Below are 25,754 nucleotides of genomic sequence, written 5' to 3'. Positions count from 1 at the left end.
TATTTATTTTTTATTTTTATTTTTTTTTAATAACTTAGTGATTCATAAAGGTTTGTACATGGGTAGAAAACTTGAGTAAGAGCTAAGACGAGCACAAAGCTAGAATAGAATAAAGATGCTTACATCAAAAGAGTGGTAGTAATCAAGAATGGACAAGATGATGGGACGTAAGAATCTAAGGATTTCACCAAGCATCTCTGCTCCGAATAGAAAAACAATTTTTTGTTGGTAGAATATCTTTCTACCAATGTACACATTTACATGCATGTGCTGCAAGAAACGGAAAAGAAAGACTTCTGGCCTATTGTTATTATCCATGTTGGGTGTAGGGCAAGGCTTTGACCACTAGAGTTGCATACATGAAGTGTTGACAAGGTGACACCTTCACCATAGGCCTCTACCTCTTGTTGAAGTCCACATAATCCTCCATATTGGGTTCAAAACAGATTGAGCGAGAAAAGTCTACCTCAATCGGCTTTCCATTTTGCATGCGGCGGCGACGCTTGGGTGGTCGTACTTCACTTGAACTCTCCAGGCCTAGAGAGAGTGTAGGCACACTTGCTTCCACCAAATGCTTTAGGCTTTGTGGCGACTTTGTGGCTGATGTAGTTGACGACTCTTCTCTGACCGTTGGAGTGAAAACACTTCGTGCTACACAAAATCTGACTGATGTGAAAGTGTTGATGCGGTTCTCAAAAGCAAAACTCACCGTTCTTTCTTCACCTCCTTTGTCGGCACTCACTGACAGAATGCTTTGGTTGACGATAGTGATGACACTTCGGAGCCCTTCCAAATAGTGCTCTTTATTTGCGATTAGCACGAGCAATGCGAGATGGGAAGCTTAACTCTTGGATATGGATGACGCTACAACCTGGAAGAGGCACTTCAATGAAGGCTTTCAGTGCTTCTACAGTCTCCTCTTCTTCAGTCCTCCAATTTAAAAAATCTTGTAATCATTCGTCCATGATTGATGGCATACATCGCTACTCTTTGTTGACTGAAGGTCTTCGCAAGGCCCTCCTCAGTGGGAGCACCAAATCAAAGACGGAAGTGCAAAAAGACCGGGTGGCCTCTACAACAAGACTATGCACGATGGCCTCATCATGGGAGGTACACAATAGGGGCACCACCTAGCAAGATATGCGGCTAGGACGCATACATATACACAATCAAACATGCCTAGGAAAACGATTTCAAGATCCACGTCCAAGTGTTCGATGGGGTGGTCCAAAAACAAGATGAGAGGAATGGTGAGTGAGTGAGAATGGGCTTGTTACTCGTGCATGTAATAAGGAAGATAATGAGGTAAGGGAAACATGCAAGTATACTCACTTCTCATACCAGAGGTGACGAATCCGCTCACCTTAGAGTGCAAGTAGCAAGATGATAGGAATATAAGAGGGAGAGAGAGAGTGTGTGTATGGTGGCAAATCCGCACACCTCAATATGAGCAAAATGGAAAGAAACAAGTATAAACCATACTCAGAAGGAAGTATATCCCAAACGACACAAGGTATGGCACCTAGATGGGACGTGTTGATTGCTTGCAAAAGATGAATACAATAGGTAGCATAGGGCAAGAACATAAGAAGGGAACAAGACCGTAGGATGCATAATGGAGGAATGTGAGTTGATGGCGAGGAATATCATGAGTGTAGCCATCATTCTTCTTCCTGAAATCGTGCCTTCAATCCTTCGTTGCAAGTGTGTGGAGACATGGTGCTCATTTTGTGCATGGTGATGGTGATGGTGTTGTGATTATGTGATTAGGGTTCATGCTATTAGCATGTAGCACAAGGGTATGTATGTATAGGTGTGTGGGTATGTGGGTATGGGATACTGTGCATATGGGGTAGTGTGTGTGTGTGTGTGTGTGTAGTGTGTGTTTACAAAAGAGGAGGCCTCCTTTTATAGGCCAAGAGAGTGATTAGGGAAGAGATTATGAGCAAAAGGAGTTATTACAAAGTAACCTCAGTTAGAGGCATTCCCCCAATGAGAGAGCTCTAATCGCCTTCATCATGGCGAGCTGTCTCCATGCCACCTTCCATAGCTTGAGTCCAAGAGCTTCCTTATAATATTTGAGAGAATCTTGATAAAATAAGAGAAAATACAGCAATAATGAAAAGAAACCTATAAGAAATTGTGTGTGGAGTTGGATAATCATGACTTCTTCCCTTGTGGACACTCTCCTCTCTTTCACTATTGACTCTTATTCTTCACCTGTAGTGACCGTCGGGTAGTGACCATCAGATAGAATCAACATCCAGTGAATTTTCATTTTCGTAGGGTTTGTTCCTCTCTCTCCTTATTTCCGAGATCCAAATGTGTCAAAACCATAGCTATACAAAATAAATACATAGATTTTTTGTGATTTTCATCCATCAGGTCCTTTCTCCTCTTAGGATCCTTGAAGCCTTGCCACCAAGTGCATTGGGTAGGGCAATTTGCTAAGATGAGTATATAAGCATCACGTTGCCCCAAGGTTGGTTGGTTCAGCAATCTCTCTCTCTCTCTCTCTCTCTCTCTCTCAATATCTATTTTGGCTTTAGGTATTTATTTTACTTAATTTTCAAATCTTGGGTAGGGCGCTAAGGTGAGTATATAAGCATCACGTTGCCCCCATTGTATAATCATAAATTCATTGCCAAGGTTGGTTGGTTCAACAATCTCTCTCTCTCTCTCTCTCTCTCTCTCTCTCTCTCTCTCTCTCTCTCCATTGCTCTACGCTTCAGCATCGTCGACTTTGACATGGGATCAGAGCTCGTGGATCTATGGTCGTGGAGGAGAAAAGCACGCATGGGAAAGGAGCGGTGGCGGCATCCAAAGGAGATAAAGAGGACTCAATCAGCACTGTGAAGTAGAGGAGAAGCAACCATCAACGTATCAAAATGCTAGGAGGCGAAGAATCCTGCCAATAGTTGCTCTCCAACATTTTGAGATGTCGAAAGAACTACCCGACAACCACAACAGCTTTGGCAGCGTTTTGAGATGTTAGCAAGGCCTCTATCGACGGCGTGTTATCTCTGCGTTTTTTATTGGCCTCTAGCCCGTGAGTTTTGATACGCCCTATAGCGTTGTAGCCAAGGAAAACCCACAATGGGAGCTCTCCCACTAGAGCGTTCTGAAACGTTGTCTGGGGAAGGCATGGCCCATGTGGCGGTCAATGCATTGCATGGGGATTTGAAACACAACAAGAGTATTGTCTTGGCATGTCGAACGACGAAGGAGAACCATTACCAACACCAACTCATGCCTATGGAAAGTGGATCAGCCAGCACCCAATTAGCAACCTATGCACGGACGAAGTTCTCAAGGAAGCCGTCAATTTGTTTGGCTCGGGATTGTGAAGCCAAAAGCAAATGCACGAGTTCGCTAGAGCACAGAGGCGGAGGCAACCTTGACGAGGGTGGCGAGACTAGTGCTCAGTTAGTTGCCTCAGTACCCACAAGTCCAAGAGCCGTTGTTATGCAAGAAGACGCTTTGTTCGGCTCAGAAATGCAAAGCCAAAGGCAAAAGCAGGAACTCACAAAAGGACAAAGACAAAGGCAAACTGGACAGAGACAACGGTAATAAAGATTTGACAGAGGAGATCAGCATGGCACACGTGGTGGCGGCCACAGTGGCCACAACGCCAGAGTCCTAGTCAACTGGCGCCGAGCGGTTGCTGTAACTAGTTTCAACGAGGGGGAGGCTTGTGAGCGGCAAAGAGGGGCAAGAGAAGTTCCCTACAAATGATTTGGACCCATGTGTTGGAGTTCAAGTTAACGATGTTTGAACCCGTGGGTCAGAGTTCAATGCAAATGCATCTGGCAAGGAACCAATCAGACGTATGATGTGTTTCAAAGTTCATTGTCTAGTAAACTTTGGGCGTGATGTGTTCACAGTTCACAAATGGGGATTCTTGGATGTACTATAGTTCGATTTTCTATGAGGCAAACGATGCTCAAGATGGCATTTTTCTAAGGTAAAAGGTTGGAGGTAGCATAACCGAGGTGTACCCAATTTGAGGCCTCTTCTGGGGTGTCCATGGTAGCTTCTTCATCAACTTGGTCTTCCTACATATTTCCACTATGAGCTATAGAGATATAGCCTTTCACCTCAATGTGATCCCAATATTTATTTTGGCTTTAGGTATTTATTTTATTGATTTGTCAAATCTTGGGTAGGGCAATTTGCTAAGGTGAGTATATAAGCGCCACCTTGCCCCCATTGTATAATCATCAATTCATTGCCAAGGTTGGTTGGTTCAGCAATATCTCTTTCTCTCACTTCTATATTCTCCCCATTGCTCTACGCTTCCGCATCGTCGACTTTGACAGAGAGGACCCGGAGAACCCAAAATATCTGAACCTAGAGATGTGGCCGGACTTGAAGAGCACTGACTAACGGGCCTAATTCCTAAAAACTCAAAAGCGTGAAGGCTGTGCCATCTTCCGCGATTTTCGGATTGAGAAACCACGTGGCAGGCTATACGGATTTCTGTGAATTTTACTGGCAGATATAGGAAGATTTCCGCGCATACCCCTTTTGGTTGGAAGTGCTTTTGGATGAGAGATTTTGGGGCTTTGCTCCTGGGCATCCCTTGTATTGTTTATAAGTACTCGTGGCCAATCTTTAGAGAGCATCTGGACGCAAAGTCTCAGAGAGAGCTGGTGTTAGCCCCTCGTAGGATCCATCCTACACACGTGACATGACACAAGCTTTTGGGAGCAGATGCTTTTGGTTGGAAGTGCTTTTGGATGAGAGATTTTGGGGCTCCGGAGAGAGAGAGAGAGAGAGAGAGAGAGAGAGAGAGAGAGAGAGAGAGAGAGAGAGAGAGAGAGAGAGAGAGAGAGAGGACACAAACGCAAGAGATGGTGAAGAGGGGGTGATCAGCCCCCCATGACTACCATGAGCAGAAGACCCAATACAATCAGACGTGTGATCTCTGTGAGATGTGGAAGTGGGTACCCCCCTGGCCCTATAAATAGGTGCCCAAGGGGAGGTAGGGCAAGGCCTGAAAAAAATCCCCACGACCCAACAAAAAAATGATATATGGAAATATATGTGGGCGCCCGAACAAAAGTGGGCGGCCGGCCCTAAACTAAGGCGGTTGGACTCGGAGCAACCTAGGCTATGGGTGGCTAGCCAAGAGACATACTAGCCGTACATGTATGCCCTAGACCTGTGAAGAAGCAGAGTGGTGTAAGTCTAACACCGGCAGCTCCCCCGTGATGGGGCTAGTGTTCGAGGACGTAGGTGTGCACCTGTAAGATCGAACGTCCCATACCACCCAGCCTCACCCCCTCGAGGTGACCTGCGCACTCCTAGCCTCACGGGATAACCACTGGCACTCTGCCAGTGGGGGTCGATAACTACAAATGAGGCCTTGGCCTCCCTTTGATAATAATGGCCGGCCACATTGGCCGGGTTCACACTACGTCCGCCTGCACACTGGACGCCCATCCCGACGGCATCTAGGCTAGATCCCCTCTCCTGTAAGCGAGACATCACACTTGTCTAGGGATCATAATTCAGCCCTAAGGACAGCCAATGTTTTTTAGTTTCCAGCCACACACGATACCCTTGGCCCCGGCAGATCAGCCCAGTAGCTTCGCCACATGACCCAGACCTCAGCTGTCAGATTCCATCCATTAGCCTCGCAGACGTCGACACCATCGTCGTCATCGTCACAATCCTTAGTCTTGGCCGTCGTCGTCGTCGACATCATCCTCGTCAAGTACCACAGCATCTAGAAGCATTGTAACAAACCTTTGTGCAATCTAAAGCCTCTCTAGCAATAGAGAGGGGAGCCCTTGGAGGGGGGTTTGGGACCCCATCTGGTCTTTTCTCTTCTTTCTCTCTCTCTAGCACTCTCATGCACTTTGCACCACAATTTTTACTCTCTTTGTTTTGGTCATTGCACATTCTCTCTCTAAGAAAGGAAGGCTCTCCCTTCCTCTAGAGTAAAAGGAACCTTGAGTACTCATTGTTCACTCATTCTGACCTTACACCATCATTCACGTCCGCTGCTCATTACACATCCTTACCAGGAGGACATAATTTTCACTACAATCTGCAACATCACTCTATGGACCATGTGGAAGGCTCTTTGTGCTCACAGTCTTCCCCTACATCCACCATTTTGACAGATACTTGGACCGAGCCGCTGCACACTCTATGAAGTTAGTTGGATACTTCAGCATGCTCCTCTAGCCTCTAGGCCAACGAAACAGTGTAGATGCTTCTTTCTTCACACATAAGCAAGATCGTCAGTTCTTTTCAATCTGAAACATGCTCACATCACGTGGCATTATGCACCTCCCAAGTTGCTCATTTTACACTCATCGTACATGCCACCTCAATGTTCACATAGCCCTCACATTGTTATCTCGCCTCTGAGTGATAGGCCATTGAGCATCTCTAGAGATCTCTTTTGTACACATAATACAACCCCTTTTCAGAGAGAGAGAGAGAGAGAGAGAGAGATTGATTTTATTTACGTCTTCAAAAGGCTAAAGAAAACTGGCCTATGAGACAGATCCATGTACAAAAATGTGAATATCCTTTGGATATCTGGTATGTGCAAAATGACCGGGTAATAATAGCATCCGGTGTACAAAGTGTAGTGTGGTAAGTGACCGGGTAATAACAAAGCATCCGGTGTACAGATGTGGGGATGACTGGGTAATAACAAAACATCCGGTGTACATAAAGAGGCATGTATGTGTGTAGTGAGAGTGAGGGGAGGAGGGAGGGGGGTGGTGTGGTACATCAGCTCCATCCAGTAGTGATGGCAGGGTGTAGTATCTGGTACATCCGTGAGCCTGATGTGAGGACTCTGGCTATGCCCGCCATGTCTAGTGTCTGCTCTGCCCTCCTCTGAATATATGCTGTATGCCGATCCTTGATGGCCTGGACCTCTTGTTTGTGTCTCTGAGAGGCCCTGGAGCGATATCTTGGTAGTCATGGTCGCCTCCTAGCTCTAGCCTCCTCAGCTCGTATCAAAGTCATCCCCTGATGTGTGGATGGCTGTGGCTGCATGGGTACTCTAGCCTGGAAATAGTCTGTAAGGTGTGTCTGCCTGTCCGATCCTCCAGCTTCCCCCGTCTGGAGGGCTCTCACTCTATGCTGGTGCATCTCCACCAAGAGTCTCCCAAGTAGTCTCTGATCTAATGATGTCATCACTGTCTGTAATGAGACCTCTAGCCTGTCAAATAGAGTGGGGTACCGTGATCTGATCTCCGCATAGTGAGGGCATCTGCATAAGAAGTGGCTCTCACACTCTACCTCCTGCCTACATAATTTGCATATCTTGGCCTCGCGTGGGACTCGTGCCGCTCTGCCGCTCTCAATCTCAAGCTGGTGGGATGATACTCTGAGCTGTCCGATGGCTACCCTCATGTCATGTGGTAGATATATATCCATGTGAGCATAAGGAAATGATCTCTGTAATATGCCATCTTCGTGGCCAATGGCCGCGAAGGTGTGAGCCAAGTCTGCTCTACATGCCTCTGTATGAGCTCATATCTGACAACTATGTTCCTCTCAGTGTGTGAGAGGGCTTGGCGTGGTGCATCTGGATCATACTGTGAGGGAGGCAATCTGTCCATAGAGTAGCCGTATGTCTGAAGCCATCTAGTCACACTCGCGTACCATGATCTCTCATCCCCAGAGTCTGCTAGCCCGCGGGAGGCCTCAAGAGCAAGGTGAGGTAGTCTATCTGCCCTCATGTCTCGCAGCCTGTGGAGGTATCCCACTGTCTGAAATAGCGCCTCCACTACCATGGGTGGGGCACCGAACTCTGCTCTCACAATATCATGTGGGACTGATGGCTTGCTCCGGATCATCTAGGCAAGCAACAATATCTGTGGCCTCTCGAGTCTGCTCCAAGCCTGCTCTGATAATCTTGGGGTCCACACTGGGGCAGTGTATTGAAGAGCTGGTGTCACCAAAGTGTCAAATAGCCAGCTCTTCGTGCTGGGCTCCTCGAAATGTGTCTGATGGCATCCCCTCTCAAGTATAGCTAGAGCTGCATACGCTCGTGTGGTGCGATCTCGGGCTGCCTGTGCCATAGAGAAGCGGCCAGTCCTGGCTGTAAAGGTGATGCCCAAGTATACATATGACTCTACTACCTCAATTTGGCTGCCCTCAAAAGGAAAAACTGATCTCCTCCGAACAATGCCTGATGTGTGGAATATCAAAACCTTGGTCTTGCCAAGGTTCACTGTTACTCCTCTCTGTGTACAAAATAAGTCTAGAGCCTGTATGTGGAGCTGGAGATCCTCTTGTGACTCTGCGAGTCAAATAATGTCATCAGCATATAGCATAATATGTACTTGAGTGCCTGATAGGTCGGCGCTTGCTCCTCCTCTCTGTCGGATGTAGGCCTCCAGCTGATCTATGTACAGACCAAATAGAGTAGGGGAGAGTGGACACCCCTGTGTCACTCCGATGGTGCTAGTGATGCTATCTGATAGTCCTCATGGGCATTTGACTCTGCCTGACACTCTCTCATACAAAGCATATATGGCCCATATCATGTCCGGGGGTATCCTAAGAGATATGAGTCGCTGTAGTAGTCTCTCTCTGGGGATTGTGTCAAAGGCTTTGCGGAAGTCCACAAAGCAACAGTAGAGGCGTCTCCCTCGGCTCCATGACTGCTCTATCAGGCATCTGAGAGTGAAGATGTGGTCCACAGTAGAGAATGTGCGTCTGAAGCGTGCCTGTTCGGAGGCACGTAGCCCCTCGGTCTCTGCATATCTGCTCAACTCTGATTCTAAAACTGCTCCATAAATCTTGGCCATCATATGACCAATCATGATAGTCCTGTAGTTGGCTGGATCCATGCGGTCTCCAGCCTTATGTAAAGGCACAATAGTATGCATAGTCCAGCTCTCTGGAAATCCCTTTGCCAATGCCCTGTTGAACAGGTGTGCAATCAATGGAGCCAAAGTGTGTGTAGCGTATATAAAATGATGACCTTGAAGTTCGGTGTGGTCCGTTGCTCGGCGGTGCTATAGACTCTGAATGCCTCGTCTCACCATGTTTATGGTAAAGAGAGTGGGAGCTGTAGGTCGGGGAGCCACCGGGTGTGGAAGGGGGGGCTGAGCCGGCACTTGATAGAGTGTCTCTGCATATGCATGCCATACCGCTGGGTCCTCTATAGGCGTGGGTGGGGTCCGCTGTCTCATATGTCTCCAAGAGATCGCTGTCTCTCGACTCTGAAGTGTATGGTACACATCCCACCACTGTGTCTCCTCAAAGGCTCTCCTCTTACGTCTAGTAAGAGTACCCATCTGTCGGTGCATCTGTCTCTCAGATATCTGCCCAGTAATATGCTGTGCCCTAAGCCTTTGATATAGCTGTCTGCACTCATCATCATACCATCTATTCTGGGGCATCGTCCCAGATCGTGATGTGTCGCTGGAGTGCATGGTCGAGGGAAAGCTCTCGAGCGCTGCTGAGTGGAGTATGAAGGTGAGCTCAGTGGTGAGTGTGGAGAGTGGGGCGTCAGGGTCTAGCTGGCTGATCCCTGTGTACACATGGTATCTGTAAATCTTGGAAAGCTCCTCACTGAAGTGTATAGTGGTATGCTGCGTGGGGTACTGGGGAGGTGGTGTCGGTAAACTGGTCCTGAGAGAGAGGCTGAGATATGTATGATCCGCGCCGATGGGCGATGGTGGTATGGTAAAGGAGCGTACAATATCCATGGCCCCTGTGGAGCCTAAGATGTAGTCCACTGTGCTCTGGCCTTTCCTGCCTCCCTGTCCTGTTTTGCCTCCCTTCTGGAAGCAAGTGTATCCACCTGACATCGGCCAACGGGACAGCTTGTTGTAGATCAGGAGGTGGTGCGCTGATCCTAGTGCTAGTAAGTGTGATCCGTATCTGGTAGAGTCACTCCCTCTGTCCTCTGATGTCCTCCCTAGTCCCACATCCTCCGCCGCTATGGTATGGAGTAGGGTGGAATCATCAAAGTCATACATCTCGCATTGCCGGCTCTGTGTGTGGGCATTGAATCCACCTACAAGTAGGATCTCTCCCAATGCCGCGTAGTGTAGGAGGTCCTCCGAGAGAACCGAAAAGGGTGACTGTGACTGTGGTCCCTCCTCCTCCTCCTCTACCATACTCTCATCGGCATCCTCCTCTGGTGGCTCCTCCTCTGTCGTAGATTCGCGTCGTATCTCTATATGGTCTGCGAAATGTGACCCGCGTGGGGGGAAGTAGCACATTGCAACATGTATGGCTCTGTCTGGGGCTAGCTGTATCCTCACCCACATGAAGCAGGCCTCTACATCTCTGCTCACTACTGTGACCCTGTCCTGTAGCTCTCTCCTCACTAAAAGAGCAATCCCCCCTGATCCTCGTGATGTCCCGTGCCTCCCTGTGTATCGCCTGTATGTGGACTCCCAGTGGTAGCCCCGGACATGTGGTAGACCTCTCTCCTGGCTCTCATGTGTCTCTGTCAGCATCACAATGTCTCTGCCCTGCATCACCTCCTCGAGTCTGCCTGGTTGAGTCAATAGGCATCCGTCACAATTCCATACTCCGAGTGTGATCTCATGTCGTGTCGCCTCTGTAGTGGTCTCTGTAGTCTCATAGGCCGCGAATCCCTATGCGATGGGTTTTCCATCTATGGAGATTCGCCCATCTCTATAGAAAGCCCTCTTGCCCTCTTTCTTTGCTTGCATGATTTTGGGCATACAAAGCTTTCGATGCTCCACTTGTGTCTTGGTGAGATCCTCATCAATGTAAATGGGGGCTCCTCCTAATCCTCTCAATGCAATCCTCTTCTTTAGGAAGGTGATTTTGTCCATGAGGTCTTTGAATTGTAGCATGAGCACCCTCTTTTGAGGGTCTTTCCCTACCCTCCATGCTTTGGTGAAAGGGGTGTTGGTGTACCCAAGTTTGGCACACAATGTTCTCCCGTCACTTTCCGGTGATGATCCATGCTCCTCTTTGATACCACTTACCCTTACATTGAGCATACAGGCTTCTCTCATCTTCTTCCCCTCGAGGGTGGCATGCATCCATAGTGTCTCTTCATGCCGCTTCTCTTCCTTTACTTCCTTTGTGATTTTTTTACGCACGACATCCACCCATCCTTCCTTGGTGGCCTCCATCTTGACCTCCATGGCTTTGGTGAGCTCCTTGGTGATTTCCTCCTTGATGGCTTCCTTATCGGCCTCATGTATCTCCCCTTCTTCCTTGAGGTCTTTTGATGCCGCCACTTCTCCCTTCAAGACGTTGACCTCCTCTTTGAGTCCCGTGATTTGCTCCTCTAGTTGCTTCCGCTCTTCCTCCATTTGCTTTATCTTCTCCACCATCTTGCATACCTCGGCATTCAATGCCTTGTCGGCCTCCTTCTTGGCTTGTGTGACCGCCCTTGCAATCATCTCCTCCACTTCTCTCTTATCGAGAGGTGCCATGTCCGGTTTTTCCGTGTTGGCTTCCGGAAATTGTTTCCCGGTTGTCCCAAAATCCTGAGAAAAAAGCAGGGGGCGGAATCACTTCTTTCTTCCCATTGATTGGCAGGTGTGTTGCTGGTGTTGGGAGGGGGGCGCCACTACATCATCAGCTGGCTGTTACAGGCAGCAGTGATGGACCTCATGAGGTGGGGTGGGGGGGTTTTGGGCTGAGCAGCAGCACAGCAGATGTGTGGGCTGGCGCAGGCAAGGTGGAGGGCAATCGGCAGGGTACTCTGTGTGCCATGATGGTGGACTGCTGTGTGCTGCGCAATGATGGTTGGGGGGGGACTGAGGTGCTACGCGATGGTGGAGGCTGAGAGAGAGAGAGAGAGAGAGAGAGAGAGAGAGAGAGAGAGAGAGAGAGAAGGAGAAGAAGAAGAAGAAGAAGAGAATTTTAAAGTCATAGGAAACAAGAGACCTTAAAGATCTATCCGACGAGGAGAGTTGAACTCAAGACTTGTTATTCAAGAGGGAAATGACATAACCAATCTATCACACTTGGGTGATAGAAAGGTTATACCATTTTCCTCTTTTCATTAGACCCCCCCCCCCCCCCCCCCCCCCCCCCCCCCCCCCCCCCCCCCCCCCCCCACCCCACCCACACACACACACACACACTTGAGAATAAGAGAATATTAACATCGTAGGAAACTATCCCAAGAGACCTTAAAGATCTATGCAACGAGGAGGGAAATGGCATAACCAATCTACCACACTTGGGTGATAGAAAGGTTATTCCATTTTCCTCCTACATATCTATGTGTGTCGTTGATCCAAGAGACAGTTTCGGGCTTAATTTAGACAGGTTGAAGAATGTCATTGAGCTTGGTGATTGCTTCCTTGAGGTGTCCTCTTGTTGGTGCACCACAGTGAGTGGAGCCCCCAATCCTGACCTTGAGGCCGAGCGATTCTTGTAGTTGGCATTCTTGTAAGATTGGTCATTGCATGTATCTCGATGTCAATCTTCTTATGTGTTGCTTCATGGGATCCCTTTTGAGCCGCCATGACAGTCTCGGTGAGGGAGGCTTCAACTTCGCGTGTTTTTGCAAGCAGAGCTTGGCTCTCTACTTCCTTCGTGTTTTCAAGCTTGCGTAAACGTTGTTTGAGTCTCTCATTCTCCTCGATGAGTCCTTGGATCTGAGCGTCGAGGGTTGTGATCCTTGCTTCTTGGCAGGTGGGCCCTTCCTTGGTGTTGCTGCCACTGCAAGAAAGCTCTTGCCTGAAGTAGGAGTGCCAAAGGAAGACATCAGTGCCAAAAATAGGGCTAGTAACCCCTTCTCAAAGGCTGTTCGTATTGAACACAGAGTGATACTTGAGAATGGCTGTCTAACTTGAAACCCTGTCCAACTGTCTGATAGAGTGGTGTTTCAAAGGCTTAAAGTGAAAAGATTTTAAAACAAATGTAAGCTATGCTTGTGTAAGAGAAAGAAATCTCGCGTGTCGGCAAAGGACGCGCTGCAGGTCAGCAAACGCATAAGGCGCCTTGAAGTAGAGCATCGCAGCGCAGAGAATCTTGCACCATTGGCGAGCAGCTCGCAGAAGGGCAAGGCAGCAGGTTATGGAGCTTGGGCATAGGGAAGAGCTCGTTACTTGATACCCTCCAAACAGGGCAGTCCTCGTCCAGGGGGAGATTGGCTTTGCGCAGAAGGGCAAGGCAGCAGGTTATGGAGCTTGGGCATAGGGAAGAGCTCGTTACTTGATACCCCTTAAACAGGGCAGTCCTCGTCCAGGGGGAGATTGGCTTTGCGCAGAAACGTTCGGCATAGGGTTTGCGAAGGGGGGGAGAGAGAGAGAGAGAGAGAGAGGAGAAGAAGAAGATTCCATAGCGATTTATGTGTGGATTTTACAGTGCTGAAAGGGAAAAGATTCCATACTAACTTATGTGTCGATTTTACAGTGCTGAATGGGACGAGAGTGCAAGCCTGTTGAGAAACTACAAGTCTCTTGGAATTGTCAACAATCCAAACTTTCTAGGTGCACGTTCCAGTAGCAAGGAAACCGTGGTGTCTCAAAGCTTGCAAGTGCCCAATGCTTGTGAGGATATGGCCTCAGATGATGGAAGTGATGTTGAAAATGATGGTATCGCTGTTGCTCTCTTATATGCGATGTTATGATGATTTTGGCAACTATAGGCCTTAAATGTCTCGTCTTTGGATTGAGGTTAAGTCATCTTGCGTTTGCTTCTTGCCTTAACTGATGCGTGCAGATTTTTCAAAATACTGATGTGCTTTCATTTGACATATAGGTATTGTTTCCCATACATGTTAATTGGTGCATTTATTTCTAGGTTGTATTAATTCCCACCTAGCTTGTCTATTGTGTGCAGATATGCATGTTCCCTTCTGTTCCCTTCTTTGGAAGGCACCAGGGAAAATATATTGGTTTTATTATTATTTTTAAGCTTAGACTTGCAGACAATTTCTAGAAATTTTCAGGATTTTGGTTCTACAAAGTTAAAGTTATTCAAGAAATAGTAGAAGATTACTAATGATATGTATCTCAAATTAGGGTTATACAAGCAATAGTAGAAGATTACCAAATAGTCTTTGCCTAGTTGTAACAAATAAATAAAAGTCGAGCTGTCTTGGACCGTTGGGATTTTTATGCCATAATATCCCAATTTTGCTCCAAAAATTTGCTCAGCAAAACCAGCAAAACAGGGATAGATAGGCTGCCTTGTATGCAAAACATGGGATAGATAGGCTGCCTTGTATGCAGGACACAAATTGCTTACCCGCCTAAGGAGTTTAAATCAAAGATTATGCATGAGGAGGATGATATGAATCTCTTTCTCGTGGAAGAGAAAGAGATTATTCGTGAAAATTCCTCTATGTTGACAGTTCTTGATTCGTTGCTGGATTCAGATTTTAACTTGCACTTGGAGACTTGTGAGATAGAAAATAAACGTGAAACTGTGAAGCGTGATGGTCTTGTCTCTGCATTGTTGCAAGAGTCCGAGTCCATAAAAAAACAGGGCTAAACAGTGTGCAGTTGAAGGCATTCTGGCTGCTCAAAAGAAGACTATAAATGTTGATGCCACTTGTAATGCTTCTTCGAGCAACACGCCTATAGCATCTGATTATTCTTCAAACATCAATAGGTATGTGAAGCCTGGCCATTAAGCAATGTCCAAGCTTAAGTCTAAAGAGGCTTGCAAGACATAGGCAAATTCAACCTTGCAGATGCTTTTTAAACGTAAATTCGGCAAACGTTCTGTAGGATGGGGCATGGGCTTATAAGGCACAATATCAATGAAGGAATGAGGAGAGGAGATCAGATAAGAGGAGACAAACACTAAGAGAACGAGGTAGAGGGAGAGAGAATGACCAAGAGCAAAATGGTAAAGTAAGACCTTTTGTGTCGAGGATCAAAAGAAGAATCGACGCTAAGGTTGCCATCAAACCGGCCACTTCTGGGGCGACAAGGATTGTCCAAAAAGGAAAAGAATTCAACGGCGTTTGCAACAGCAAAACTTTGGTAATTGCCATTGACAAACTAGATACTTTTTCCTTTTATAATTCAATGATTGTTCATGTTAATGCACGTAGATGCCAAGGTTGTCAGGCTGATAAATTCGTGTTTGGTCTACACGATCTTCTCCTTGTGAAAGGGCAGATCAATGGCCAAGCCATAATGTTATATTTGACAATGGATTTACTCATAATTTTATTTCTTCTTGTGTGTCACAAGATCTTAACCTTAAGACCGTTTTCGTAGCCCGTCCCTACTTGGTTCGATAAGCGGAAAGTAAGAGCTTGGATTGATGGGATAAGGTCGTGTCATAAGTCGACCTCTGCATCCAGCCCTACCATGAAGACTTGGACTTCTGCTTTATGAGTTTACATCCTGTAGACATTATCCTAGGCATGCCGTGGTTGTATAGCAAGAAAACTTCCATGTCTATAAATTATTCATCTCATACTATATTTTCGAACTTGATGGTGTGTACCATGTGATCAAGGGTTCTCCATCCTTAGGGACCACCAATTTTGATGTAAACTTTATCTGTCATGATCCTAATGTTGAAGTCTCAGTTAGTTTTGTTAATGAATTTAATGTTGATTTTTCAATTCATTGTTAATAGTTCAAATGTTGACATGTCTTCGTCTGAGCATGATGTGCCTTTGTCTGATCATGATGCTACTAAAGATAATTGAATTCTATTTTAATGGAGTTCAGTGATGTGTTTTCTTCAGACTTACCCGATGGGCTTCCACTGCCTTGTGGATCCGATCTCGATTGCAAGATAAAGCTTTTTCTTGGTAGCCATCTCGTCTCTTGGCAACCTAGAAACCTATCGTGCGAAGGGTTTTATCGAGCCTAGTAAGCTTCCGTGGGGTATTCCTGTCCTCCTTGCCAAAAACAAGGAGGGATATGCTTTTGTGTAGATTACAAGGGTCTCAATAAGGTTAGTGTCAAGAAACAAGTATCCGTTACCTCGGATGAATGACTCATGGATCGACTCTCGTATGCATGATACTTCACCGAGATTGATCTTCATTCTAACACCATCAAACACAAATACACCCGTAGGATGTCTCAAAAACCGCGTCCTATACTCGATACGAACATTGCGAGTTTTTTGTTTTACCTTTGGATTGACCAATACTCCTGCAACTTTCTAGTAGATGATGAATGACCTTTTTTGTCTCTTTCTAGGAAAGAGGGTGGCCGTGTAATCTTGTTGGATGGCATCCAATTTGATCCCGAAAAGGTACGCCCGTGCTATGAGGAGATACTGCCAGAGCCTCTCCTACACAAGAGGCTAGGACCGTGTCAGTGGTCTTGTGTGTAGGAGCAGTTGGCAGTGTGAGTAGCTGTCGCAGTTGTGTGCACCTCGGGTCTATCTATTGGGCATGTCAGTTCTATGCCGGACCACCCTTGGTCACTTGTATGGGCAGATTGTTATCAATATGGAGAACCTTTCCCAGATCTCTCTCTCTCTCTCTCTCTCTCTCTCTCTCTCTCTCTCTCTCTCTCTCTCTCTCTCTCTCATTCTCAGATGTTGTGTCTCTTTCTACCTTAGTGATCTCTCTTCTCCACAGGTGTGCCTTGTTCAAGTGTTTGGCATTGCAAGTGTTCTAGATCGGAGTCGAGGTGCCCATCGGATCACGAGCCAGTTCTTGTCTTCATTGCATCTTCCGCTGCCACCTTTGACATGGTATCAGAGCCTTAGGTGTCACGACCACCTTGGATATCACGACCACCTTCATTGCATCTTCCGATGCCACCTTTGACATGGTATCAGAGCCTTAGGTGTCACGACCACCTTGGATGCTCGGATTTGGCTGATTCTGTACTGTTTTGGACATGATTAAGAGAGAAGAAGCTTGCTGTTTTTTTCCTGGTTTTCTCCAATTTTGGGGCATGTTTGGATATGTGGAGGCCTTGGATCCTCGACTACGATTTCCCCGTCTTTACCCTTGATTACCCCAACCTCTCTTCACCGAGGGGAACTTGATGGAGGCTTCAGGATGTGTAGCAGTGTTGGCTTCTTCTTAGATGGAGTTGTGTTACCATGCCTTCCCGCAAGGGGAGCAAGCATGCGGTTGTTGGATCTAGAGGGGGAGCTATTCATTTCAAGCTTCTTCTTCAGAGAGAAGTGATTGGACAACACCAGGATCTTCCTTAACACTTCTGGAGCAGGTTTTTATAGCTGTGTTTTCTTCGAGGAGATGGATCGGCAGATGTGTTGTGCCTTTTGCAAATGCATATCTTTCTTGGAATTGTTGACGAGCTACCTATTCGATGGGTAGCGGGTTGTTGATTCGGTTGCACTTTTGTACGAGATTGTGAGTTATGGATGGCAGAGGGGGATCTCTTTCCTTCTTGAAGTAGAGGATGCTCTTTGATTTCCCCTTGTCCATCTAAGGATGGAAGTTTCAGTTCCGGTTTTTATAGTCTCTTGCTCATCTGGTATGCAACAATTCAGGTGCATGTGTTGGAGTTGGCTTTGATAGGCAGAGGGGGATATTTCTATCTCGAGAACCACTTCTTGTTTGATCATCCGACTTCCTTGGATGAGGTTTAGAGGTGGAGCATGTGGTGCCAGACCCTTAGCCAACAATGATAATAGTTTGAGGAGGCCAGATTTTAAGGAAGCAAGTTACAACAGCGGGAGTATATGTGCTCTTTCGAGTCTGTATGCAGTTTGACATATTGTATTGGATTGTACGTACAGGTTGATCTTGGCAGATACAGAGGAGTGACGGACATTTGGTTTGATCTCAGGGAGTTTGCTTGAGTAGCTAGGTTCTTGTTGGACCCCGACGACTTCTTTGGCAAACATGATCCTTAGGTGATGACCTCTCAGGTCTTCCTATTCTTAGAAGTCCGAGTTTACTGATGGTGTGATTCTCTTGGTGTTTCGAGTTCCATGAGATTCAGGTCTTGCTATTCAGTTATAGAGGAAGTAGTTTCTCTAGGTTGTCTCACATTTCTTTCTAGTGGTACTCATTCTCTTTACAGAGTAGTGAGCGAGAGGAGGGACTTCCTATCTTGGAGGAAGCTCTCAGCTTTTACTCTAGAGCTTTCAGTGACAGTGTTTGCTCTGTTCCAACGTGGGTTGAGTCAGTTGTTACCCCAGAGCGTGTTTTTGAGGATACTTCTCTTTCAGAGGGGGCTTCCAGGTTATTGTCTTCAATCCACTTCTGATGCTTCATTCAGTGGAGTACCATGCACGATGTCTTCTAGTACTTGGTTTCCTTGTCCATTTCTTGCAGCTTCGGATATGTTGGCAGATGTTCTTATTTAGCCATTTCGGTGCTTGCCTCGTCTTTCGGATTTGTGGTGTGACGGTTGCTCTTTCCAGTGCATCCGAGCAGTAGTTCCTATGCCTCGGCTTCCAGATTGATCCTTGGAGGCTGTATCATTCAAGACACATCTACTTTCTTTATCCTTAGACTGGCATGTTATTTTGTACAAGTGGATAGTGGTCCTTCTCGGACTAGGAACCGATCACTGACTAGCGGGCATTCTTCAAAGAAGGGAGACAGTCTTCTTTGGTTCTCCCATTTTTGGTTCGAGTTTCCATAGGTATATTATCTTTTCTTTCGGATTTGCCCATCCCTTGGGTGATCGAGTTACATGGGCAAAGAATGCTGGAGAGTTATGACAATTATCCATGGTGCGAGTGTTCTCCCTTGAGAGGGGGGTGTGGACCTAGGTTAGGAGTCAGTTTGTGCACACTACTTCCTTTCATTGCTAGTGGTTCGATCTGCAATGGACATGATTGACAGTTTATTTGGTGGCTTTCTATAGCATCTTGTTCTTCTCTTGCAGAGCTTGGGTGCAAGGTCTATTGATCTTGCTGTGTCAGCTACAGTCTTAGTATTGATGTGTGTTCCTTTTGGTGGATGTTTATTCCCGATTCACTCGGAGAGGGGTGATATTCTCTCGGGTGGTGTTCTAGACAGATGAGGATCAATTACAAATTCACTCTCAGTTCTGATGAAGATCCTTTAGATATAGTTGCAGTGCATCATTTTATATGGTGGCTGGTGCAACTCTTTGGTTCTTCTTCATCGGACATATTATTTCTTAGTAGCCTCCGTTGTCCCATTCCTTGGACTTTACGTAGCAGCTTGGAGATTTTGGCATGTGGTATATTACCGGTGGTGCATATTTTCGACTCTTTCCTCGAGGGTGGAGCACCTTAGAATTGGAAATGATCCGGATACCCAAAGTCTATGCCTTTACCCTCGGGATTGATGCATTCTCTTGGAGCGGTCAGCAGCAGTACCTTGTGCAGATTTTGGTTGTGCGACTTGTGAGTTGGTTGGCTTGAAGAGATTCTTGTGATAGCTGGTGTCATGCTCTCTACTCGAGACATGTTTCTCTCGTTCTTTAGATCTGTTACCGTGCTAGGAATAGATACGACCAGAGCCTCTCTTACACAGGTTGTTAGGGCAGCCCACGTGGAGACCGTGTCAGTGGTCTCCTGTGTAGGAGCAGCTGGCAATGTCGGGAGCAGTTGCAGTTCTGTGCACCTTGGGTCTAGCCATTGGGCATGTCAGTTCTATGCCGGACCACCCTTGGTCACTTCTATGAGTAGATTATCAACATGGAGGGCCTTTCCCAGATCTCTCTCTCTCTCTCTCTCTCTCTCTCTGTCTCTCATTCTTAGATGTCTTGTCTCTTTCTACCTCAGTGATCTCTCTTCTCTGCAAGTGTGCCTTGTTCATGCATTTGGCATTTCAGGCGTTCTAGATCGGAGTCGAGCTGCCCACAAGATCACGAGCCAATTCTTGTCTTCATTGCATCTGCCGTTGCCACCTTTGACAGATTGGTGACTCTTACTCTCTTCTATATGGATGATCTTGTGATAACAGGTATCCATGAGTAGCACATCCACTGTTTTATGGAGACTTTGGCTAAGGAGTTTGAGATGATAGATCTTCGCTTGCTTCACTACTTACTTGGACCGGACATATGGCAGACAGAGGGGGTGCATCTTTCTCTCCAAGGTCATTCTTTGCGGATGGAGTGATTTAGATTGGGGCAAAGATTCGGATGGACGATAATCGACTATAGGTTACACCTTTCTTTTGGCTCAGGGACTGTTTTATGGAGCAATAAGAAACAACCTACAACTACCTTATCATCCACAGAGGCGGAGCGGAGTATAGGGCTGTTTGCAGTGCTATATATGAGTCAATGTGGTCATGAAGGCTACTTTCAGACATTGGCTTGCCACAACATATGACCACGATCTACTTTGACAATCAGAGTTGTATAGCCATTACGAGGAACCTGATTTTCATGCTTCAACCAAGCATATAGACAATTTCATTAAGTTCATGAATCATGAGAAGACCAAGGATGGCCTATTTGATTAGAGTAGGTTCCGACAACGCCACTCTTATCTTCACCAAACCTCTACCAAAAGCAACATTATCCTCTCTTGCAAGCTCCTTGTATTGGTTTCTCGTTTGGTTCCTCATCGAAGAGCTGAGAGGGGGTGTTTCAGTCTAGTGGTGGCTCCAGCATCTCCTAGGAGTAGATTAGGGAGTGAGGGCTATTTTGTGGCTTTGCTCAGCCATACTTGAGATAAACGTACTTTCTCAGCGGTGCATCCACGGTTCTGCCCACGGAGGAGACCGGCATGAGGCAGGACCCCTGTTCCTAGGGTTATCTGGGGTCAAAGTCTCTAGTGTTCTACATTTTCAGTTCTAAATGTGGGCAAATATGTTGCTTTAAGTGACTTTACACATTTATTAGGCCTTGGGTATATTTTACCAAGTCGTGGGGTTTTATATCTAGGTAGGGCGTTTTTCTGGTTCCCCTATATAGGCAAGTACCCCCTTGTACTCTATGTATATCAATATGGCAGATCAGTTAGCATTTGGATCACTCTCTCTTTATCTCTAGCTTTTTGAGTTTCGTTTTTGTTTCCTAGTGTTTTCTCACTCTCTCTACTAGCACGCTTTTGCCTACGGTCTATGTATCTCTTGCTAGCGCTCTAGTTTCCTTGTGCTTCCCCCTCCCCTCCTATTTGCAGCTTGTATTGCAGATTGGCTACCAATGCCAGTTTGGTGGCCGGTAGGTGATAGGATGACGTTTTCAAGGAGATTTGATGCGATAGATTGGAGATCCATTAGCTGCTTGGTCGTGAGAGGAGGTTTACTCGCGGTTGCAGACGAGATCATTAACCAATTCACCCTTTTGTGTTGCACCCTTGATAGAACTTCCGTTACTCTATACATGAGAGAGAAGCTATCGGTCATCCATGCTTTGAAAATTTCGCATCCGTACCTCTATGTAGTATGGTGTCCGCTTTGTGGTATGGATAGACCACCATTTATTGAAATATCGTTGTTTGAGGTCGCAAGGCAAGGTGGGCCAAACTCATGTAGGAGCTTCATTTTGAGATACGCTACCGTAAGGGCGATACAATGTGGCGATTGATGTTCTTAGTAGATCTCAGAGGTGAATGCTATTTCATTCATAGAAACCTCGATTGGCTTCTTTCTTTCTCTCAAAGGGAATTGCCAAACATGTTCTCACTTTGGTGGGATTTTGCGACGAGTCCAAGGGGGATTATGTATCTCGGAGAACAATGGAGGTCGGATACCCGTAGATTGGCTACGGAGTGAGGATGCAGAGAAGTATTCTATTCGTGGTGGATTAATTTTTAAACAAGGTAGAGTACGTGTGCTTGTTGATGAGGATACCTGCAAGAAGATTTTGTTTGACTACCATGATGCTCCGAGTGTTGGATACTCTTGGATGCATCGTACTTTGGCCTTAGTGAGCTGATATTTCTAGCAGCAAATAAAAACTTTCGTTGATCTGTATGTGCAGGAATGCGCACAAGTGCTAGCTTAATAAACTTAATCTTAGAAGCCTCTTAGGCTATTACATCCTCTGCAGACAAGAAGTGGGCTAGCATTTCTATGGACGTTGTAGCTGGATTTCCTCGGACCAACCATGGTCATGATGTCATTGGGTCGTCTTTGATGGACATTCGAATGATGCCATGTTTCATTTCTACTCGCACCACTGTAAAGAGCTATGATTTAGCTCAACGCTTTGTGGAGCACTTATATAAGCTCCATGCTTTGCCCAAAGAAATTTTCGGTGATCGTGATCCCAAGTTCATTTGTATTTTTTTGGCAAACGTGTTAGAGCATTATGTTTACCTTTCAAATGCTTTTCCTCTTGCTTGTAAGCTTTCATGTCTCATTTGCACTACCCGTACATGTGCAAGATTGGGAGTTCAGGCACGCATAGGGTTTGCACCTACACTTTGTCCATTTCATGCCTGCTTTGGCCATTTTCCTCTTTTAGGATGAGGTTTCTATTTTTTTATCGCGGTAATTGATGGAGCTATTTGCTTGACCTTAGCTTGGCTCATTTATGGCCTAGGTTTTTTTTTTTCATTTTCAGAGTTGCGATTTGGAATTATTGGGCTCACCAGCCTTTGGTCCTTCTCTCTCTCTCTCTCTCTCTCTCTCGTGCCATTGTCTCTCTTCGGTTGTACACTCCAAAATGGTATCAGAGCGAGGTGTGTTCCCATGATGTGCCATTGCCCTCCCTATCTTCTAGCGCTATCCCTCAGCCTAAGAGTCCCTCTCCTTGCCCTTATGGTTTTTTTTTTGCACCATTATTTGACTGTGGTTCGTTTTTTAAGACAGGTGGACCAATGTCTTTGTTTAGTAATGCATTGGGCTTGCAATGGCTTGCGTCGAGACAAGGTAAATACAGTGGGTTCAAGAACGCTGAAGATGTTTTTTTCCTGAAACATACGGCAGCCTCGGTGATTGCTACCCCTAGGCTTGCTTTGCCAACTGGGGTCTTTCCTTGTCGGCTCCATCTTTTCTCGGCACCGGTGTGTTGCTTGAGTTTACCTTACCCTCTCGTGACTTCGCCCTCGGCTTTGGATTCAGTGTTTGCAAATATCTGCCGGGTTACCCCCTTCCTCTTTGGACCTTTTACCAACACCTTGTACGGGATCGCTGCTACCATAGGCTTTTACCGTGCTCACAACCCTCCCCCTCTTTTGTTGCATGTTGGTGTGGACAATCGAGAGATTCTCTGCCTTGTTTGTCTACGACTTCCCGACACCCTTGGTGTAGGATATGGTTTTGCAACAGGCACTTATTATGTGCCTTCCACTACTACGTTTCCCTGTGTGATTCTCGCTCCCCCTTCCTCGACTACTACCTATCCACTTGGGACTTGTTTGGCTCCTAGATCGGTTTTTTGTATGATTGATCTGTGCCTACTCTTGGCACATCATATGCTGCTTTTGGATATGCTTCTCTTTTGAGTATCCTTTGGCATGTGGATGCATGCTTGGTATTCTAGTTGTAAAGGTTCTCTAGCCTTGCCTTTCTTTGTAGAGTGGTACAAAATCACTGAACTTTAAGAGAGAGAGAGAGAGAGAGAGAGAGAGAGAGAGAGAGAGAGAGAGAGAGAGAGAGAGAGAGAGAGAGAGAGAGAGAGAGAGCACACGGTGGAGTTCCGCGGCCAGATGCACCGGCCCCAAAGATTGGCGCCTCTTTTAGTATTTCTTTATTATTGCTCACTGCAAAGTACAACTCCCGAGGGTCCTCTGCTCTCAGACTCTACGTCCAGATGCCCCGAGGGTCCTTATAAACTTACAAGGGATGCCCAAAAGCAAAGGCCCAAAAGAACTTTTCCCAAAAGTGCTCAACCCCCAAGAGCTTTGGTCCCAAAAGCTAGCGTTGAAAATTGCAAAAATTGCGAGCGTAATTTGCGAAAATCCGTACAGCCTGCCATGCTAGTACATCATTGCGATTTGGGGAATTCCGTACAATCTGCCACGTCAGCTATTTGTACAGTCTTGCCACGTCAACAGTCAATGTGTTTTACGGGCATGTCCATCAGAGTTCAAGCCTTTTGAGTTTTTTCAGGATTGGGCCCCATGGTTGGTGTTTGGAAGTTCTTCTCAGTTAAGCTCTTGAGTTTATCTTGCTTGAGTTGCTCTTGTCCACTTAGCCATTTCTCTTCCGGTTGGGCAAGCCACATCATCACTTTGTGACATTCCCCCCCCCCCCCCCCCCCCCCCCCCCCCCCCCCCTCTAAAAAGAATTGTAAACGCTCTTGATGATGCCTGCAAAAGCAGCCAAAGGACAGAAACTTTCTTCAGTTGACATTGACTCTATGTACTCATGCATGAGACTCCACCAATCCAGCACTTTCACAAAGACATCAGTCATTGATCAATCCAATTTCTGTCGAGGGTCTCACATACAAATCTTGATCATTGCAACCATTTAGCATCACATCCAGACTGCGCTGATCTCTTCATGGATGTCTTGATCTACTAAATCTTGTAACTATCAGATTCATATCCTTGCTTTTCACATTTTAATCAAGCAAACCATGCCCATGACCATCCCCACAAGACAGTACATCTACATGGCATGCAGCTCACAAAATCACACACTTAATTCACATTGAACACCGTGTTTTCAATCATTCAATCTAGCCATCTCATTCCGTACCGAACTCTTGATGCACCTAGATCACTGTGCAGCCATCTCATCCTTCGGGTATTGAAGTACTACGGGTACTGACGGGTGCTGAGGTACTAGTGCGTATTGAGGTACGGCAGGGTATTGAGGGGTGCTGAGGTACTGATGGGTTTTGTGTCTACGAGGAGGAGGAGGAGGTACTGATGGGTTTTGTGTCTACGAGGAGGAGGAGGAGGTACTGATGGGTTCTATGTTGACGACGACGATGTACTGAGGGGTCCTATGTTGATGACGATGACGACGACAACAAGGTCTGAGGGGTTCTATGTCGTCGACGACGACGACAACGAGTCATTAAGGGGTTGTATGTCGACGACGACGACGAGGTAGTGAGGGGTTCTATGTTGATGGTGAGGACGACGATGACTAGGTACTGTTGGGTTTTATTTCGAAGACGACGACGACGATGTCGAAGCTAATGGGCTGAAATCTGAAAATGCTCTTGATGCTTGTGGCTGAAACCTGAAATCGATGGGAATGTTGATGGGAATCTGCTAATGTGGCGAGGCTACGAGCTGATCGGCCGTCATCGTGGATAACGATGGCTGAAAACTGAAAAACGTTGGAACTTCATGAATAAACCTGTGACTAGGAATTACACTTCAAACAAACCATGGCTTGGCAGCTAAAGGACTCCCAAGCAAACAATGACACCCTGTTGGCCATTTGACCTTTGCTCTATTGAAGTAACCTGAGTTGGAGAATACATGGGTTGTAAACCAAAAGCATCAAGGTAAGGCTGCAATACATTTGATGACTCTAACGGTTCACTTTCTTTCATCCACTCTGCATCCATAGGTGGATAGTTTTTGAACTTCACCAAATAACTGTCTTGCAACTTTTCCGTTAACATTTCTTTCTTTTGGGTTGTCTCCAGAAGACTCGGTTGAGTCTTTAGCCTTCTCTGCATTTCATGACCCTTGGGAAGCTTCAGGATAGTTTTTGAACTTCACCAAATAACTATCTTGCAACTTTTCCGTTAACTTTTCTCTGCATCCATAGGTGGATAGTTTTTGAACTTCACCAAATAACTGTCTTGCAACTTTTCCGTTAACTTTTCTTTCTTTTGGGTTGTCTCCAGAAGACTCGGTTGAGTCTTTAGCCTTCTCTGCATTTCTTGACCCTTGGGAAGCTTCAGGAGTCGCTTTTGCAAAGGACCTCTTCGCTGAATTTTTCTTTGACCGACCCCCCTTTCACATTGCCCTGGAATCCACTGTGTTCTCCCTTCAACAAGGCATGACCAGTGTTGGCAACGTCCATAAACTGAGTAAGGGTGGTCACTTTATTCTTTATGCAATAGTTCCTG

The 25,754-nt window shown here is 46.3% G+C and overlaps 1 protein-coding gene across 1 annotated transcript in view; it reads left to right on the top strand.

The window, feature by feature from the left end:
- Positions 1-25,754, top strand: part of LOC147434061 (nucleolar-like protein) — a 77,099-nt gene that overhangs the window by 36,484 nt on the left and 14,861 nt on the right. The window contains exon 2 of the mRNA XM_086490678.1: positions 13,345-13,526. Within this exon, the coding sequence (XP_086346804.1) occupies positions 13,345-13,526 (182 nt within the window). The remainder of the gene's footprint in view (positions 1-13,344; positions 13,527-25,754) is intronic.

Source organism: Adiantum capillus-veneris, chromosome 19, assembly GCF_014529385.1.
Source record: "Adiantum capillus-veneris isolate H3 chromosome 19, ASM1452938v2, whole genome shotgun sequence".
Classification (NCBI taxonomy): Eukaryota; Viridiplantae; Streptophyta; class Polypodiopsida; order Polypodiales; family Pteridaceae; genus Adiantum; species Adiantum capillus-veneris.
This window is presented reverse-complemented; position numbering and strand designations above follow the sequence as displayed.